Here is a 14,713-nt window from a genome sequence, read left to right on the forward strand (position 1 = left end):
TTTTTTTTGTTAAATTTTGGCTATTGTATATTTGTGCTAATTGTATATCAATGTTTATATCTGAGAGTTTTGTTTATTTTTGTAAACTTGTAAAAATGTTAAATTTCTAATAAAAATATCTATTAAAAAAAAAAGAATATTGCCTATAATAGGGCCTGATTCAAACAAGAGACAGACATTGCTATTTTCTTTCACTTATCGGATGTGGGTGTTCCTGTCTGGACCAACATTTATTATCCATTTCATATTTGCCCTTGAAAAAGTGGTGGTGATCTGCTGCCTTGAACAGCTGCAGTCCATGTGCTGTAGGTAGACCCATCATGCTGTAAGGGAGGTAATTCTAGGATTTTCACACAGTGAAAGTGAAGGAATGGCAGTATGTTTCCAAATTAGGATGGTGACCGGCTTGGAGAGGTGTTCCGTTATTGTGTTGTACAGGTACACTGATTGTTTGGAAAAAATATTGGACGTTGTTCAGAATATGCAACTGGATCCATGGTGAAAGGATTTCTGTATTCACTAAATTCGAGTAGTTAATCAAAGTTGGATTGCTGAGGAAGTTAGAATATTGTGCAAGGTGTTCTTTTATGCAACAAGTCATTAATTGCAAAGTCAATGGCAAGTGAACAGGAAGAAAATCCATTGCTTAAAATTCATTATCCCAAGATTGCCCATAGGTTTGTATGGCACAAAAGTGATTGGCAATTACAGTCATTAATTACATGAAGTTAAGTTCTCTAGCAATGGAACAAAGGCTAGTTAATTACTTCTTTTGAAGTTGCGCATGTCAGGTGCTAATTTTGAGTAGAGTTTGAGACGATTATAAACTTGAAATGTCTGGGATTTTCCCTCTTTATCTAGTGGCTCAATGCGAATTGGCAAAGACTTTATTCTGTTTACGAAGAAAAAGGAGACTATGACCTGTGTTTTTCTTTCAAGAACGTTTCACGAAGAGGAGGGGATTGATGAGGTTAGTTAGTTTAAAACTAAATTATTCTACAGATTTATTCCGCTGTTATCTCCAACTATATTCTTTCTTGTTAACTGACTCAGTAATTTTCAGGAGTGAGACCAGATGGTATATCCTGAATAATCTCACTTCTCTAATGTGCATACCTGTGCATGTTTGGTCAGTGTCAAGTAATCAGGATTAGGCACTGTCTATTTCTCCTGTCCTAAATCATAGAGTTGGAGGCAATTTTAATACCCCTATTGCCAGACAAGCTGAGATCAAATAATTTTGTTTGGAGCAGCAATTGAAGTGGAATGCTTCTGTTCATATGATACTGCCTTCAACAATAGAGTGACCTTCTTATTTATGATTAGTAACTTCTGTATACAAGTATGAGATGTGCATGTGCTTTATTATTGATGATGTGTGTTTTCTTGGATAAAAAGGTGATAGTACCACTTCCAACATGGAATTCTAAAACCAAAGAGCCCATTACTGAGAACCCTGAGAAATTTGCCATCGAAACAGAACTGATCTACAAGTATTCACCATTCAAGTCCGAATCGCAGGTCATGGAACAGTTTGATAAAATCAAAGAGGATAATGGTAAGGCAGACATCTGGTAGAAATTCCAATGCAAAAATACTTCTAATTTTTCAATGAAATATTCCTAGTGCTTTACAGTAGAATTGGTAAATTCAAAAAAAGGAAGCTGCAAAGTTAATGCTAGTGACCATAGAAGATTAAACAGAATTTAAATACTTTATGACAATTCTGTCACTAATAGGCAATTCACAATTGACTGGAAGTAGAAGGTATCATTTTCACTTTAGCATTCATTTAGCCCTGATGCTTTTAAATTAAAAATTTGAGCAATTTGAAATTGATGATACTGATGCATGGACTGTTGCTATAATGAATTAAAATAATTGGTGTGGCACAGATTCCAGTTCTTGACTGCTGTTCAGAAATAATGCTGTTTAGATGTTAGAATGCAAGCTCACCTTTTAAGTGTTCCCTACTTGCAGTCATCCAGAGATTAGATTAGATTAGATTACTTACAGTGTGGAAACAGGCCCTTCGGCCCAACAAGTCCACACCGACCCGCCGAAGCGAAACCCACCCATACCCCTATTACCCCTTACCTAACACTACGGGCAATTTAGTATAGCCAATTCACCTGGCCCTGCACATATTTGGACTGTGGGAGGAAACCGGAGCACCCGGAGGAAACCCACGCTGACACGGGAAGAACGTGCAAACTCCACACAGTTAGTCGCCTGAGGCGGGAATTGAACCCGGGTCTCTGGCGCTGTGAGGCAGCAGTGCTAACCACTGTGCCACCATGCCGCCCACAAATCTGCCACAAATTGAAAGCTGCAGATGATATGACCATGAACAGTAAATCATACCCTCTACTCCCAACCAACGGGTAAAATTTTTGCTACCTCTCTCAAGATGGATTGAAAATGCTCAAACAAATTTCAGTCAGTGATCTCACTTGATCAAGCTTGGAATTTTTTGAAGCAATAGTAACTGTCAGATAAAATGCAGTGAATATGGATTGAACAAAAAGGTATCAAATAAGAGACAAATGGTTAAAATAAAATCAAACGGTCTTCAATGGAATGTGGGTGTATGGAATGATGCTTTTGGGGAAGAAAGCAAAATGTAAGAACTAAAGGAAGTCTCTTGGACAGGAAAGATAATGATTAGTGTTCTGTGGAATTCATATTGTGATAAGTGATTTGAACTTGAGAATTGAGGCATCTTGACCTACAATGTCCAATTTTGTGTTGTGCCAAATTTGAAAGGAGTATGAGTGTTTACAGGAGGATATCAGTGGAATGACATGATGGGAAAGTTTGAAGTCATGGGTGGGGGTGGGGGAGGGGGAGAAAAGTTGGAAAAATTTCAAGTAGAGGAATCTAGATTGTTAAGAGTGATAACAGTCGACAACACTTTAAAATGAAAGCAAATAAGTAATTTTTTTTTTACCCAAATATATTAGAAGCAAATTGAATTGCATAAGATTTTAGCCGTTTGAGGAAAAAGAATGATACAAGTATGATGAACAAGAATGAAAGTTAACATTAGACTGTCAGGTTTGTGAAGAAAAGCATTGCATTGAGGGGTAATTGGTCTTGCTGTGGTTTAACATTTTATGATTCTTCTATTAATAATTTGAATTTTAAGGAAACTTTGAAGAATGTCCATAAAATTTGTGCTATGTCAAAGAATGTTAATGCTTCTCTGTTTTGAATTATTTATTGAATCTTCTGCTGCATTCTCAATAATTATTTTCATTCCTTTGCAGGAACTTTGGTGATAGTTTACAATCTTAAACTGATGGATAATGGGGAACCAGAACTGGATGTTACCTCTGATCCTACAGATATTCTGATGGCAGGACCACAACTTGAAGGAATGTGAGTAGTTATACAGCAGCATTATCAGGACACTTTGGTTTGTCGGAGATAAATCACTTTAAGCCAATTAATCTGTCATTAATAAAGTTGGCGCTTGTGACAATTTGACACAACTTCAGAAGTTGAGAAATTCACTGTGAAATTAATTTGAGTTAGCTGTTTTGAGTAATGGATGTGGAGTATAAACCCATGAGGTTAGTTTCAGGGCAGAATATCAAAATATTGCTGTGTGTGGAACCATTGGATGAAGCTCCACTAAATGGCAGTGCTTTCTCACTGGTGCTATAAAATCAAAATATCAGTTTATTATACATTTCCATGGATAACTTTGAATTTGAGATCTCTTATGTTAGCCTAGAGCACAAATAAATTAAAAAAATAAAATATGTTGAGGCACAGACCCAATTTCAGTTCAGCCTTATGGTTTGCAGTTGTTACAAAGGTTAATCAACATTGAATTTTTCAGGCATCGTAATACTCATATTTAAAAATCACAATAAAAGAGGTGGTGACAAAATCTGAACGCCTACTATCAATTGGTATCAGAATTGTAAAGGCAAATAAGGATTTTGCTTCTATCCACCCAACCTCTTCAGTTCAGCATGAAATAATAATGAGCAAAGTTCCAACTGTAACTATCATTAAAGTATATTTTTAAATCTTACAGCTTAACTTGATGACCCTCTCATTGTCAGTAGTGGTACTCTTTACATGCCACTGAAAGGCTATTATGGGAGGACCTCCCTATCCAGCCATTTTTTGGCCCCTGTCAAAATATGGTAGTTTAATATTATTGAAGAAATGGTCCAATCATTTCCCAGATCATGCAAAGATTTTCCCTGGTGGTTTAGCATCTCTTCTTGGAAAGTGGATCACTAAGCTTCCTATGATTGAGGAGACGGCTGGTTCCTAAAGATTACTGTGTGATTGCTGGTGACTAAGCATTTCTGTTTGTTCTTATACAAAACATTATTTTGTAGAAAACCTGAGCGACGTTCCTTCAGGGCATACACAGCTGTATTGTACATTGATCCGAGGATGAGAATTTTCATTCAGGGTCACAAGGTCCGAACAAAACGACTCTCCTGCTGCTTGTTTAGACCCAGGTAATCAAGGACTTTTATAGATCAGAGAGAAAGAAATGCATCTTATGTCACAATTTCAGGATGTCCTAAAATGCTTCACAATCAATTAAATGCAGTGCAATTTTTAGTAAACGTCAGTTGCTGTTGAGGTGCAAGAGAAGTAGCAATAGGTTCATGTAAAGAAGTATGGTAGTGAACAGATTTGTTTTTCATAGTGATGGTTGTAGGATGTATGGGGACTTGAATGTTGGGGAGAAATTGGAGACAAAAATAGAAATCGCTGGAAAGCTCAGGAGTTCTCGCAGCATCAGTGGTGAGAAATTAGTTAACATTTTGGGTTGTGACCCCTCCTCTTGGCCCAACACGTTCACCTGATTTCTCTTCACAGATGCTGCGAGAACTCCTGAGCTTTCCAGCAATTTCTATTTTTGTCTGATTTACAGCATCCGCAGTTCTTTTGGTTTTTACTGGGGAGAAATTCTTCACTTTTACAAAGAACAAAGAAAATTTAGAGCCCAGGAACAGGCCCTTCGGCCCTGCAAGCCTGAGTTGATCCGAATGTACTGTCTAAACCTGTCCGTCAATTCCTTCGCATCTGTATCCCTCTGCTCCCCACCTACTCATGTATCTGTCCAGATGCATCTTAAATGAATCTACCGTGCCTGCGTCTACCACCTCTGCTGGTAACGCGTTCCAAACGCCCACCATCCTCTGTGTGAAGTACGTACCACTTGTATCCCCCTTAAACTTTCCACCTCTCGCCTTGAAAGCATGACCTCTCGTTATTAAATCCTTCACCCTGGGAAAAAGCTTGTCTCTATCCACCCTGTCGAAACCCTTCATGATTTTGTAAACCTCAATCAGGTTCCCCCTCAATCTCCTTTTTTCGAGTGAAAATAAACCTAACCTACTCAACCTCTCTTTATAGCTAGCACCTTCCATACCAGGCAACATCTTTGTAAATTTACAAATTTAATATCAATTATCTTTTACGTCCGTTTGAAAGAGGGGAATTGTGTCAGACTAAAATCTCATCTGAAAGACAAAATCTCTTGACAGTATAGCACTCAGAGTACTACACTGGAATGTGAGCCTAGACTTTGAGGCCTAGTCTCTGGAGTGGGACTTCTTTGTATGTATGATGGCAGTGATTGTATGAAGCACTCTGACTTAATTGATTGTATGAACAAACTTTAGAACGGAGTACCTACTCCAATTCCTGTGCTGTTATTTCCTTGAAGATGAAACTTTCTTTGTATTTGGTGGTCAAATAAATATTAACTAATAATTTAATAAAATAATAATTGTGCTGTTGAGCTTAGTTTTTATATGTAAATTGAATTTGCAAATACCTTTTGTACGCCATCTTAGCATTGACTATTTCAAGTTAGTGCATCTTGGTCTGTACTCTGATTAGCTTCTCTCCATTTCATAGAATGTACAAGTATACATCAAATCGGTTTAAGACACGTGCAGAACAGGAAGTCAAAAAAGCCGAGCATCTGATGAAAATAGGTATGTTGAAATGGAAAATAATATGTAACATTTTTCCATTTATACCTTTTAAGGATGTTAAATGTTATAACTAATTAAGTATTAGAAATGTTTTACACAGTGGCTCTATCTTGATGATTTGTCAGCTGAATGCACCACTTGTGTTGGAAGTTAGCAGTCTTAGCCAGCTTTATCCTAAGTTAAGTTCTGGTTAATATTGAATTAAATGATTTTCAGGTAGGAATGAGGAGAAAGATGCTTGGAAATTATACTTGACCTTGGAAACAGGAAAAGGTCTTTCTACTTACAATTCAATGACCTCTATTGAAGTATAGTGTTGAGAGTACTTGTACTTGCCACTTTACATCAGAACATAAACTGTTCTCCGTTGCAAACTTGACTGTGGGCAGGATGGATTTATAGATTTCATTCTATGAATGCTCCTATAAATTGTGCTATCCTTAATCTTACTGAGACGGATTTTTTTTAATCAGTAAAGGAATCAAGACTTATGAGGAAAGTGGAGTTGAGGGCTATCAGGTTAGCCATGACTTCATTGAACGGTAGAGCAGACTTCATAGGCTGAAGGACTTTCAAAAACTCCTACGTCTTATGGCCTCTATTCTGCTCAATTTATTAAATCAGAAGTTTGTTTACTTTTGTGAAGATAACATTATATGTCTCTAGGGGATTGAGGAGAATTAGAATAGAAGGATTGAAAGCAATTGTCAAAATTATGGTTAAATGAATTTGTTTTGTGAAGGCTGTTACAGGATACAAGAGAGAATTGGCATGGCAGAGGTACATGGGCTTGGCTATGAGGACTTCTGTTACATAGAAGGCACAAAATAAAGCTAAGTCATTCAATCCACTCAACCTATGTACTCCTAATCACTTTTACCAGCAAGGTTTAAGGGAGTTTGTTGTACTAGGTGGAGCGATCAGTCGAGGAGTTTGGAAATGAAGGCAAGGATATTGAAACCCACATTGGACCTGAGACATTTTGGTCCATGCAGTACTACATTATGTGGTTTGTTAAGGCATTAAGGAAGTATTAATCATTGAAAATGCAGAATGTGCTCATCTTAATATTTAGTGCAGTAGTGCATCATTTGGTATGATGTAGGTTCATACCTTTTGCATATTCTCATCTTGGACGTATTGGGCAGCACAAAACAGCTTCCTGAGCAGGTTTATGTTCAAGTTGCAAAGTTCAGAGCACCATTGCCAAAAGCTACACTTATTGAGTGATGTTCTTGTCAGATAGAGTACAGGGCTTGAGTAGCTGTGTTTTTTAAAAAAAAAAGGTGGAAAGGGGAGGATAAAATCAACTTCAAACATGAGCTTCCATTTCTTAGATATTTCCAATCAGGTATTGTGTGTTTCTGGATTTTGTGAAAGTTCTTAATGTTAGCATTGTATAGCTAAATGAAACAGTATCTCATGTTGTTCTGTTGTTTCCAGCTGAGGAGAAATCACGGGAAGCAGAGAGCAAAGCACGGGCACTGGTATTGAAGTTGGGAGATGACTTGAGCAGGGAATCGAGGGTGAGCTGATTTGATTTGTGTTTTGAACAGGTACAACAGACTTTTAGATATATGCAAACACTTAGGTGCCTGAATATATGTGCACTCTTAATTTATATATGTCTTGTTTTGTGTAGCTACCTTTTCTCAGGGCATTACAGCACAGCGTAGTTAAGTTGTTTGTCTTTATCAATTTGGGCATCAAAGTAGTCTGTTTCCTTGATCGAATTAACAGCATTGTTGCTTTGATGCAAAGATTCTTGCAGTTTATTTATCTTTTTATGTGTAAAAGTATACCGTTAACTTTTCTTGAGTGTTAAATTTTTATTTTGCTGGCAGTATCATCAACTGTCTGGTAACCTCTTGAAAAAATAAAATGAAGATTTGGATTTACCTTTTAATGTGTTAGAATTGGATGTCTTGAACAGGACAGGAATTCGTCTGAGATTTGGTCATTCAATGTGAAGTGGTCAGAGTTATGATGTTTGAATTTTTAAGACAATGTTGTACCAAAGACCTGTAAGATGAAAAGGCTGAATTTACTGCTTTGCTGTAAAGCTTAGTCCAAGATTTGCCGGGGTTAATTTTCAATCCAAAGCATTTTAGCCTGCAGGATTTTTGTTCTTGAAATTATCTAATTAATATAAATAAAGTTAGGACTTTACAAATCTTTGTCCTTAACATCTGCCAGGTTGAAGCATTTAATAATACAATGTGGGATGGTTAAATCCTGTAAGATGATTTGAGGAAGTGAAATTGCTGGTCTCTTAGGTATTTTGCTATGCAAGATCTAGTTAATTTAGATTGTCTTGACTTCACAGGTTCATCTGCGACAGGTGCAGGATGCTGCGTTCAACCTAAGCCGAGAAGCTGATGTGAAAAAACGAATACATGAGGCGAAACTCAGGTATATATTGTGTGGTAAGACTGTTCTGTTATGTCAAGAAATGTGTTACTTTGCTTTTTTTTCCCATTCTAACGGCACTGAATTTGATTATTCTGGTTTAGTTGAGTATTTTGTTTTGAGAGAAACTAAAATTATGAAAAAAGTCTTGGCCTGACTCGGTAACTATTGTCCATAGTTAGATTAAACTTCTTGCCAAAACTAGGACTTGAGTGTACTGTCTACTAGGTCATAATACTACATAATGTGATTCTCCGCCAAGACAGGTGACATGTTTGGATCAGATATTAGTCCAAAGCCAAAATATAAAAGATTCATTGGAATGATCTGAAGAAAAATATCAATGTTACAATATTGAAATGGGTGTTTGGCCCAACTAGTTCACAGTGGCATTTACATATCATGCAAGCTAATCATCAATACCATATTTACATGTATTTTGTACCTCTTTTATTCTCCTTTTCTTACATCCATCTGCCCAATCTATTTGTGAATATAAATGTATTGCAAATATTTCTAATGTCCCATAGTCTATGTAGCTGGAATGAGAAAAACGACTCCAATTTGAAATCTATTTTCAGATTTTAGTTTCCTAATATCAGGTAACATCATATGTGATTGACATTCCATACTCTTAAGTCCCATTGTCCTTCCTTTGATGTGAAGTCCAATATTAGTAAATTGTATTCTAATCAATGTCTAACTTCATTACCTATCAACTTACCCTTTGACTCTTGTGGCAAGCATCCCCCAGAGCAGGGGTCGGCTTGAGCATTCTGTGGGAAATCAGCTATTCAGAACAGCATCTGTTTAGGTTGGATCACACAATTTCAGTTCAGAGGTGTCTAGGAACAAAGCTTGGCCCCCTTGGTCAGAAATTATTGCAGCTGTGTAATATATTTAAAAGAAATTGTGCACACTAATCCAGAAGGAAAATGTAAGTTCAGTGTGGCTGACTGCAATGCACATTTTATTTTGTCATCTTTTTTTGACTTCTTACCAGAGTATAATTCCATGTTTGCATGGTTCGTTGTACTAGTGCGTTTTCTTCATGTACAGGCTGAGACACTGCACTGGAAAGCTATTTGACTCCAGAAGGCATAGCAACATGATCTTTGCTCAGCTAATATCAACACACAATTCCTGTAAGTTCTCAGGAGAGAACTTGTCTGATAATACAAAAACAAATTGCTGGGGAAGCTCAGAAGGTCCAGCAGCATTTGTGGAGAGAAGGCAGAGTTAATCTTTTGTTTCAGATCTTCAGCACCTGCAGTTCTTTGTTTTATTGTAATGAAACTTAATTTCCCATTTCCACTTTCTCTACACAAACTTTGTTTTATCACTTCTTCCCTTACCATAATCTTTTGCCTTGAACTATCACCTTTTTGTAATTTAATCTTCTCTCCAGCCTGAGACATTCCTGTGTCTGTGCTTTCTACCCCCCACTCCAAAACTTTGTCTGCCCTACTTAAATCTGACATATTCTTGGTATTCTCATTTTTGTGTTCATCTACAGGATACGGCCCTTGTTGAACAGGTCAGTGTTTATTGCTCAAATCTCTTTGCTGCTGTGGTGGACTGCTACCTTGAACCACAGCAGTCCTTGGGGTGTATGTACAACCACAGTGCTGATAGGAAGGTAGTTCCAGGATTTTTATCCAGTAGTCATGGATCGATCATACTGCTCCCTGTCAGGATGTTGTGTGGCTTTGAGGGAAATTTACAGGTCATGGTACTTCCTGTTCATATGTTGTCCCTGTCTGTCTTAGTGGTAGAAGTTACATGTTTAAAAGGTGCTGTTGAACAGAGCCAAAGGTGCCCTGTGTCTTTGTAAATGGTATATACGGTTAATACTGTTAATGGTGAAGGAAGTGAATGTTTTCTGGATGTGCCGATCAAATAGGTGCTTTGTCTTGGCTGGTGTCAAGCTTCTTGAGTGTTGTTGGAGCCGCACTTGTCTTGTAGATGGTAGACAAGCTTTGGAGAGTCAGAAGGTGAGTGACTGGTTGCAAAGTTCCTAGCCTCTGACCTGCTGTTGTAGTCACATTTATAGAGTTGGAAAAGGTTTTAAGGCATGTCCACATCAGTCATCAAGCGGCTGTCAATTATAGTTCCATTTTCCAGCACTTGGCCTACATGTATGCCTTTGCGCTTCACCTCTTAAATGTAGTGATAGTACCTATCTCAATCGCCTTTTCAGGCAGACCTATCCAGATACTCACCAGTTTTCTTAAAATAATGCTATTTTAAATTTCCTGCCCTTTAAATCCATGCACCCCGATTATTGATGTTTTTAATAAGGGGAGTAGTTTCTTCCTATCTAGCCTAGCCTATCCATCCCCCTCATGATTTTACATACCTCAATCGGATCTTTCCTTGGTCTTCTCTGTTCCGAGGAAGCAGCCCCAACCTATTTAGTCTCTCTTCAGAGCTGAAACAGTGAATTGGTGAATGTTCTCTGCATTCTCTCTAGTGCATCCTCTTTAGTGCACCCTCTCTATAGAGTGGTAATCAGATCTGCACGCAGTACTCCAGCTGTGGCCCACTTATGTAGCTCCATCATATCCTCCTTGCTTTTGTATCTGTGGACATGTATACAAAGGTGTCACTGATCATCTGTGCTTCCTAGGGTCCTGCCATTCATTGTGTATTTCTTTGCTGTGCATCATCTCACACTTTCAGGGTTAAATTGCACATCTGGCCAGCTTTATAAATTGTTATGTTGTCTAAGATTTTTCTCCTTGCTATTTACCACACCACCAATTTTCATATCGTATAATCAAGCTACCTACATTCGTACCTAGATCATTAATATACACTATAAACAGCAAGGGACTCAGCAGAGAACACTACATCACTGGACACAACTTCCAGAAACATGACCTGTGACTATCACCTTCTGTATTTTGCCACTAAGCCAGTTTGGGTCCAATTTGCCAAATTGCCCTAAATCTCATGGGCTCTTACTTTCTTGGTTAGTCTTCCCATGTAAAACTTTGTTAAAAGCCTATAAAAGCCCATGAATATTACATTCTCTGCAGTACCCTCCCATCTAGTCACCACCATTTAAAAAACTCAGTCAGACATGTTAGATATGATCTCCCCTGAAAGAGTCATTAAGTCATAGACTATGGAAACAGATCCTTTGGTCCAACTCATCCGTGCTGACCAGGTTTTACGAACTAAACCAGTCCCATTTATCTGCATTTGGCCTGTAACCCTCAAAACATTTCTTATTCATGTACCTGTCCAAATGTCCTTTATATGTTGGAGGTGTAGTGGACAGCGAAGAGGGTTACCTCAGATTAGAGCAGGATCTTGACCAGATGGGCCAACGGGCTGAGAAGTGGCAGATGGAGTTTAATTCAGATAAATGCAAGGTGCTGCATTTTGGGAAAGCAAATCTTAGCAGGACTTATACACTTAATGTTAAGGTCCTAGGGAGTGTTGCTGAACAAAGAGACCTTGGAGTGCAGGTTCATAGCTCCTTGAAAGTGGAGTCGCAAGTAGATAGGATAGTGAAGAAGGCATTTGGTATGCTTTCCTTTATTGGTCAGAGTATTGAGTACAGGAGTTGGGAGGTCATGTTGCGGCTGTACAGGACATTGGTTAGGCCACAGTTGGAATATTGCGTGCAATTCTGGTCTCCTTCCTATCGGAAAGATGTTGTGAACCTTGAAAGGGTTCAGAAAAGAGTTGTTGTAACAGCCTCTTCCTCTAGTATTTCATTCCATATATGTGCCACCCTCTGTGTGGAAGAAATTCCCCCCTCACCTTAAACTTTTAGTTTTGAACTCACCTACCCTAGGGCAAAGACTTTTGCTATTCACCTTATCCATGCCCCCTCATGATTTATAAACCTCTATAAAGTCATCCCTCAATCTCCTATGCTCTATGGAAAAAATGCACAGCCTTCCAACTCAATTTTTCCAGTCCGGCAACATCCTTGTAAATCTTTTCTCACTTAACAACATCCTTCCTATAGAATGATGATCAGAATTGAATCCATTATTCTAAAAGTGGCTGCACCAATGTCTTGCACAGCTGCAACATGGCATCCCAACTCCTATACTCGATGCACTCGCTAGTGAAAGCAAACATTGCCATTGCCGCCTTCACCATCCTGTCTACCTGTGACTCCACTTTCAAGGAACTATGCACTTATACCCTCCCCCGGGTCTTTTTGTTTGGCAACACTCCCCAGGACCCTACCATTAAATGTGTAAGCCCCCGCCATGGTTTGTCTTAGCAAAATACAACACCTTGCAGTTATCGAAATTAAACTCCATCTGCACTCCTCAGCCCATTGGCCCAGCTAATTAAGATCACATTGTAGATAATCATCATCACTGTCCATTACGCCATCAATTTTGGTGTCATCCACAACCTTATTAACCTTGCTTCCCATATTCTCATCCAAATTATTTATGTAAATGACAAAAAACAGTGGACCAGCACTGATCCCTGCAAGTCACAGGCCTCCAGTCTGGAAAAACAGTGCATTACCACCAACTCCTGCTGTCATGCTGACTGTTCTTGATTAATCTCGCCCTCTGATGGTTTTTCCAACAGTTTCCCTACCCCTTTTGTCAAATTCTGGCTTTTAGTTCCCTTGTTTTTCTCTGTTACTCCTCTTGAATAATGGTACTACATTAGCTGTCCTGTGGTCCTCTGACACCTCTTCTGTATCTAGACAAGATTTGAAAATTAATATCAGGACCCTGCAATCTTCTTTCTCACCTCCGATAGCATTCTGGGGTGCATATCTTTTGAGCCTGACCAATTTTAAGTGGCAGAACTGCTGATACCTCCTCCCACAACTGTAATTTGTTCAAACATATCATCACAGTCCTTTTCTCTGATTTCTATACCTACATCATTGTTCTCTACTGTGAATGCAAATGTAAACCTCTTCTACATCTACCTCCACCTACAGATTGACACTTAGATGGGCTTCACTTTTTGGCTTAGTTATCCTCATGATCCTAATATAATTATGCCTTTTGATATTCCTTCATTTACTTTGTGTGTTTTTTTAATGTCCCTTCATTATCTTAACTTTTTTTTAAAAAATCAACCTGAATTTTATATAGCATTTGGCTTCTAGTGTTCTGAACCTTTGGTACTTATGATGACCTGCCCTGTTGTTCCATATCCCATTCTGTCCCTTCCTCGATATCGATGGTTAATCATAGGGTCCTACAGCATGGAGATAGGTCCTTTGGCCCCAGTTGGTCCTCGCAGTCGTAAATGTCCATCTATGCTAACCCCATTTCCCTGCAAAGAATGAAGGATTATGGACCAATGGCAGGCAGAAGAGCTTAGTTTAATTTGGCGTCATGTTCAGCACAATATTATGGGCCGAAGGGCCTGTCCTATATTGTTCTATGTTCGAAGTAAAAATGCCCATATCCTCCTCAATCTTTCTTGTCCATGTATTTTAAATGTTGTTAACCTATCTGTGTCAACAACGTCCACTGGCAGCTCTTTCCATATACGTATCACCCTCTATGCAAAGAAAGTTGCCCCTCAGGTTCCCTTTTATTCTTTCCCCTCTAACCTTAAACTGATGTCCTCTGGTCCTTTGTTCCTCAATCCCGGGAATATGATTGAGTGCATTCACCCTATCCATGCCCCTCATGATCTTATACACTTCTAAAAGATCCCTCCTTTGTCTCCTATGCTCTAAAGAAAAATGACCTAGCTTGTCCAACCTCTCCCTAAAACTCACATCATTCAGTCATGGCAACATCCTTGTAAATTTCTTCTGTACTTGCGTGGGAAATCATGTCTCACAAACTTAATTGAGTTTTTTGAGGAAGTAACAAAGATGAGGGCAGAGCAGTAGATGTGATCTATATGGATTTCAGTAAGGCGTTCAACAAGGTTCCCCATGGGAGACTGATTGATTGATTAGCAAGGTTAGATCTCATCGAATACAGGGAGAACTGGCCATTTGGATACAGAATTGGCTCAAAGGTAGAAAACAGTGGGTGGTGGTGGAGGGTTGCTTTTCAGACTGGAGGCCTGTGACCAGTGGAGTGCCATAAGGATCGGTGCTGGGTCCTCTACTTTTTGTCATTTGCATAAATGATTTGGATGCGAGCATAAGAGGTACAGTTAGTAAGTTTGCAGATGACACCAAAATTGGAGGTGTAGTGAACAGTGAAGAGGATACCTCAGATTACAGCAGGATCTTGACCAGATGGGCCAATGGGCTGAGAAATGGCAGATGGAGTTTAATTCAGATAAATGCAAGGTGCTGCATTTTGGGAAAGCAAATCGTAACAGGACTTATACACTTAATGGTAAGGTCCTAGGGA

General features: G+C 38.7%; 1 protein-coding gene across 1 annotated transcript in view; it reads left to right on the forward strand.

Annotated features, from left to right (window-relative positions):
* The window catches only part of morc2 (MORC family CW-type zinc finger 2), a 93,340-nt gene that overhangs the window by 42,227 nt on the left and 36,400 nt on the right, over window positions 1-14,713 (forward strand). The window contains exons 6-12 of the mRNA XM_043715548.1: window positions 862-970; window positions 1,399-1,558; window positions 3,270-3,381; window positions 4,362-4,487; window positions 5,902-5,981; window positions 7,425-7,507; window positions 8,308-8,393. Coding sequence (XP_043571483.1) covers window positions 862-970; window positions 1,399-1,558; window positions 3,270-3,381; window positions 4,362-4,487; window positions 5,902-5,981; window positions 7,425-7,507; window positions 8,308-8,393 — 756 coding nt within the window. The remainder of the gene's footprint in view (window positions 1-861; window positions 971-1,398; window positions 1,559-3,269; window positions 3,382-4,361; window positions 4,488-5,901; window positions 5,982-7,424; window positions 7,508-8,307; window positions 8,394-14,713) is intronic.

Source organism: Chiloscyllium plagiosum, chromosome 25 (genome assembly GCF_004010195.1).
Source record: "Chiloscyllium plagiosum isolate BGI_BamShark_2017 chromosome 25, ASM401019v2, whole genome shotgun sequence".
Taxonomy (NCBI): domain Eukaryota; kingdom Metazoa; phylum Chordata; class Chondrichthyes; order Orectolobiformes; family Hemiscylliidae; genus Chiloscyllium; species Chiloscyllium plagiosum.